We start from the raw sequence: 5237 nt of genomic DNA, 5'->3' as shown, positions 1-5237 counted from the left end.
GGCCACCTGGGAACGGCCTTCCTGCTGCAGAGCCCTGAGGCGCTGCGGGGTCTTCTCTTTCTTTCTTTGCAGTACTGGAACCCCGGGCCTTCACACTGAGCTACGCTCCCAGCCCTTTTCTTATTTTTATTCTGAGTCAGGGTCTCACTAAGTTACTCAGTTGCTCAGGCTGGGCTGTCACTTGGCATCCTCCTGCCTCGGCCTCCCAGAGTGTTGGGATTACAGGCGTGTGCCACCTTGGCCCGCGTTCCTCTTCTTGTAAAGCCAGGGCTCAGTCACAGGAGCTCCACCCTGACGAGCTTCTCTAACCCTGACCACCACCCAAAGGCCCCAGCGTGAACCCCAGAGTGGATGAAATGTCCACCTCCCAGGGCCTCCTAATGGGGCTTCGATTTCAACACAGGGGAAGCCCAAGGGACGCTCACACCGCATCCAAGCCACAGCCGCGGGTGAGTCAGTCGGGGATCAAATAATCAGTCGAGCAACATGAAATTTCCTCCTCCGGGCTGAGCGTGGGGCGGGGCCCAGGGCTGTGCACCCGGCCGGTGGGTGGCCCTGCCAGTGCAGGCAGGAAGCCAGAGCAAGAGGGGCTGGGCTGGCCCGGGCGGGCAGCGTTCAAAGGCGGCTTTCAGCGGGGGATGAAGGAGAAGCCGACTTGGCTCAAGGCCTGGCCCGACCCCTCCTTGGTGGTGGAGACGGCGTGGAGGGCGGCGGGGAGCGGGGAGACCGCAGGACCCTCCTGGGGCTGGGGACGAAGTACAGTCCTGGTTTGCAGAAAACCCTGGAACAGGAAATAAATATTTGTTTTTTGTTTTTTCCGGTACCGGGAATCGAACTCACGACCTCACGCTTGCCAGGCAAGCGCTGTGCTGCTGAGCTAAATCCCCAGCCCCTGAGGAAATAAATATTTTAGCAGCCAGGCCAGGTGGTGCCCTCCTGTCCTCTCAGCTACTCGGGAGGCTGAGGCAGGAAGATGGTGAATTTGAGCCTAGTCCGTCCCTAGCCCTTTGGATTTTTTTTTTTTTTTTGTCTTTTTGAGACAGGCTCTTGCTATGCAGTTCAGGCTGGCCTTGAGCTCACTTTGTAGCCCAGGCTGGCCTCAAACTCACAGTGATCCTCCTGCCTCAGTTTCCTGAATGCCGGTATTACAGGTGTGCGCCACCCCATCTGGCTCCTTTTGATTTTTAATTGGAGACAGAGTCTCATTAAATTGCTAAGTTGCCCAGGCTGGGTTTGAACCTGAAATCATACTGCCTCATCCTCCCGGAGTACAGGAACTACAGATGTGTCCCCTTCATGCCTGGCTATGGACACCCTTCTTGCTGTGCTGTGGTTCACAGGGACAGGATGCCTGGCTGCTTGGTGTCCTCTATCCACCACCACCCTCCTGCTGCCTGAGAAGCTGGGGCTGGGGCTCCATGATGGGCAGTGCAAAGGGCCTGGGGCACATAGCCGAAAGCCCCCAAAGCTTGCTGTGGACCCTTTTCCCTTCTCCTCACTCCTGGGAAAGTTACTTGGGATGCTTCTCCTGGTCTCTTTCTCTGGCTCCAAAGTTGTTCTAAATCTTCCCTAATTTGTAACTAAATTCACCTAGCAGAGTACCAACTGGTATTTGCTAGAAGACCAAGCTTGCTGGCTCAAGGACTGGCCCGACCCCTCCTAGGGCTGGTTCCTGCCAGAGCAGGGGGCTGCAGGGGGCCCCAAGGGGAGGCTGGAGAGCACGGATGTAGCAGCAGGTCCCTCCAGAGGAAGGGGAGGAAGCACAGGACAGTGGCTGGTTCCCTGCTTGGCCCTGGTCCTTGGCCCCAGTGCCGGGTGGGTGCTGGGCTCCCAAGGGTCCCAGAACAGACTCCCTGGGCTGCTTCTTCCCTGGGGGACCCGAGCTGAGCTCTCCCAGCTTGGACCCACACACACATACAAGGACTGCAGAGCTGGAGCAGGAAGGTCACAAGTTCGAGGCCAGCCTGGGCAACTCAGGGAAATCCTCCCGTCTCAGAATGAAATAAAAAGGGTTGGGGAGGTAGCTCAGTATTAGAGCACCCCTGGGTTCAGCCCCCATGCTGCAAAAGTAGATAAATAAGCACATAAATAAACAGAGGTGGGGGCCTGCTCGGAGGGTTTTGGGGAACAAGAGTCATGGATTAAATCCGGGGCCCTTCAGACGGCATTACCTCCCTAGCCCTTTTAAAACATTTAAATTTTGAGACAGGGTTTCCTGAAGTTGCTAAGTTGCCCAGGCTGGGCTTGTAACTTGTGATCCTCCTGCCTCAGCCTCCCGGAGTGCTGGGAGTACAGTTGTACACCACCACGGTCCCTCTGTGAGAGGTCTTCAGGTCACTGGCGACATTCTTTTGAAGGGGACTGTGGGAGTCTATCCCCTCTTTGGTCCCCTTTGCTTCCTGGCTCTGAGGCGAGTAGCTTTGTTCCCCTCCTCACCCCTGACTGTAGATTGGAACTTCCAAAACCCTGAGCCCAAACAAATCTTTTCTCTTTGCAAGTTAATTATCTCAGGCATTTAGTTACAGCAATGGACTACTACCATCCCCTCAGTAGGATTAGTTGAGATAATACCTGTAGGGTATTAGCATTGTGCCTGGGTTAGAACAAGCACTAAATGGATGCTAGGATCATTATTAATACTATTTTCAGTGTAGATGGGAGTCTAAGAGGCTTCTCAAAGGGGAGGAGGATGGCCTGAAGCATCTGGTTGCTGAGGTGCTCCTGCTTCTCCAGAGGAACCCCAGGTTCATCTTTTGCCTGAACTGAACTTCTACATGACTTCACTGGGAAAAAAGGGCTCCTGGTTTTAAGAGTCCATAAACTGGGCGTGGAGGTGGGCACCTGCAATCTCAGCACTCTGGGAGGCTGAGGCAGGAGAATCACAAGTTTGATTCAGCGAGGGAAATTTTTTTTGGTTTTTTTGGGGTTTTTTTCCAGTACCGGGAATCAAACTCATGACCTTGTGCTTACCAGGCAGGTGCTGTGCTGCTGAGCTAAATCCCCAGCCCCCTCAGCCAGGGAAGTTTAGGGAGGACCTGTCTAAACATAAAAATAAAAAAGGCTGGAGGTGTAACCCATTGCAAAAGACCTACATTCAGTTTCTGATACTGCAAAAAATAATTAAATGAAATTAAAAAAAAAAAGAAATGGAGAAATGCCATACATGTGAAATAAATCCTGGAGCCAGGTGTGGTGGTGCACACCTGTAATCCCAGCAGTTGGGAGGCTGAGGCAGGAGGATCATGTCGGGTTCGAGGCCAGCCTGGGCTATATAGGTAGTTCAAGGCCAGCCTGAACTGCAGAGCAAAACCCTGTCTCAAAATCAAAACAAAACAAAATGAAAAATCCTGGATTTCTTAGCGTAAGAAAAAGAATGTGAAGCATCTCAATTTTATTATACATTGAAATGACAACGTTTGGCTGTAGCAGGTTAAATAAAACATACTAATACTACTAATTGTTATTATTATTTGAAGTATGGGGGATTGAGCTATATCCCCAGGCCCTTTTTATTTTTTATTTTGAGACAGCGTCTTGCTAAACTGCTGAATTGCTCAAGATGGGGTGAATTTACAATCCTCCTGCCTCAGCCTCCCGTAATGCTGGAATTACAGGTGTGCACCACTGCTCCCGGCCAGGCCCAAGCTTCAGTTGTGCCAACTGCTTCCTGGGCGCGGTGGGGGCGCGGCTGGCTGGCTGGCGCTTCTGGGAAGCAAGATTAACTCAAGAGGCGGGAGGGCGGTAACCCTCCCCCACCCAGTGCCCAGCCGCGCCATGCCGGATTCCGCCTGCAGAGGGCAGCGCTGAGCACGCACACTGCTGCTGCGGCCTCCGCAGGCCTCTGCGCCTCCAGGCCTGAGGACTTCGGGTGGCAGAGGTTCTGCCTGCGCACAGCGGCCCAGCCAGCCTTTCTAGGGACCGGCTTCCTCCCGCGGGGCTCACGCAGGCCATGCCTTGCCGGCCCCTCCTGGCCAGCACAGATAGAACAGGACGCCATAAGCAGGGGCAGGAGGAATCCAGAGCCAGTCCCAGCGACAGCAGGAACAACCATGCGTGTCTGAGCAAGGGACCAGGCCTGCAGGCAAGGCATGAGGCTGAGATTTTAAAATTTATTTTGTGTATTTAGCAGTAGTGGGGATTGAACCCAGGGCTTTCACACTGAGCTGCATCCCCAGCCCCTTTTATTTTAACTTTGAGATAGGGTTTTACTAAATTGCACTGGCTGGGTGCATACACAGGGCCCTCCTGCCTCAGCCCGCCCAAGTGCTGGTATCATAGGCATGTGCCACTATGCCCAGCTGGCAGATGCCCGGCACCCAGCAGATGCCAGCCTTACCCACCTCGGAGGTCACGCTGACTGAGATGCTGTGGGAAGGCAGAAGAGGAAGCTCGGAGGGGAACTGAGTTTCCAAGTTCACACGGGCGGGAAGGGGAGGACCCCGGATTTGAACTCCAGGCTCCAGACCCTTGCTGTTGGTCCCAGCCATATGGCCAAACCAGGCCAGCAGTGCAGTGCTCTGCGCATTGCACGGAGGCGGCCTCCAGGCAGTCCGGTCCCTGCTCCTGCCCCTCTGCCCAGCACCCTCCCCAGGCGCAGGGCCCCTGGCTGCCAGCAGGGAGGAAGCAGCCCTCCGGGTCAGGGGGAACCCTGGGGTGCCCAGGTTAACTCCGCAGGGCCTGCTGTGTACCCCGGAGGCTGCGGGGAGACCGGTGGGCCGAGCTGGGTCCCCCACATCCACAGTCTCCCCTGATCGCCTCTGTGGACCCCGAGCTCCCTGGGGCAGGGGTCCGGTGGGCTGTGTCCTGCCCATGCCCAGCCCAGCCCAGGCCCGGCCCAGGACTAGGACCCTACATGGCAGAATCTGCCTTCTTGTGCCGAAGAGAGGGAGGGCTTGGGGCAGCAGGGGCGGCACGCGCTCCTGACCCGCGCCCCCCCAGTCTCTGGTATGGGGTGGGGGCTGGAACGCGTGCGCGGGCCGAAGGAGAGCTGGCAGCGCATGCAGGCCCTCTGCTCGACCTTGGGCACGCCACGTCCCGGGGAGACAAAGCCCGAGGGGGACGTGGGCCAACTCGGGCCGGCACGAGGGGGTGCCCGCGGAGCAGACCAGGGCCTCTCGGGGTCCCCCGCCTAGGGATCTTCCCCGGGTGACCTCGGCCCTCCCACCCCGCTGCGCCCCAGGTTTGGGGGGGCGCTCTAATCTGGCGCCCGGGAGGCCTGGGGCGCCGTCTCGCAGGCC

At 56.6% G+C, this 5237-nt stretch overlaps 1 protein-coding gene across 1 annotated transcript; it reads right to left on the bottom strand.

The window, feature by feature from the left end:
• Positions 1-201: 201 nt before the first annotated feature.
• On the bottom strand, positions 202-5229 carry LOC102006414. The gene is made up of 2 exons (XM_005415164.2): positions 4341-5229; positions 202-781 (listed from the first exon to the last, which is right to left on the bottom strand). Exons 1-2 carry the CDS (start codon positions 4809-4811, stop codon positions 629-631), a joined length of 624 nt encoding a protein of 207 aa, XP_005415221.2. The 5' UTR covers positions 4812-5229; the 3' UTR covers positions 202-628.
• Between the last annotated feature and the right edge of the window lie 8 nt (positions 5230-5237).

Source organism: Chinchilla lanigera, unplaced genomic scaffold, assembly GCF_000276665.1.
Source record: "Chinchilla lanigera isolate Chin_1 unplaced genomic scaffold, ChiLan1.0 scaffold00635, whole genome shotgun sequence".
Taxonomy (NCBI): Eukaryota; Metazoa; Chordata; class Mammalia; order Rodentia; family Chinchillidae; genus Chinchilla; species Chinchilla lanigera.
The sequence above is the reverse complement of the archived record's forward strand: the minus strand, read 5'-3'. Positions and strand labels throughout refer to the sequence as shown.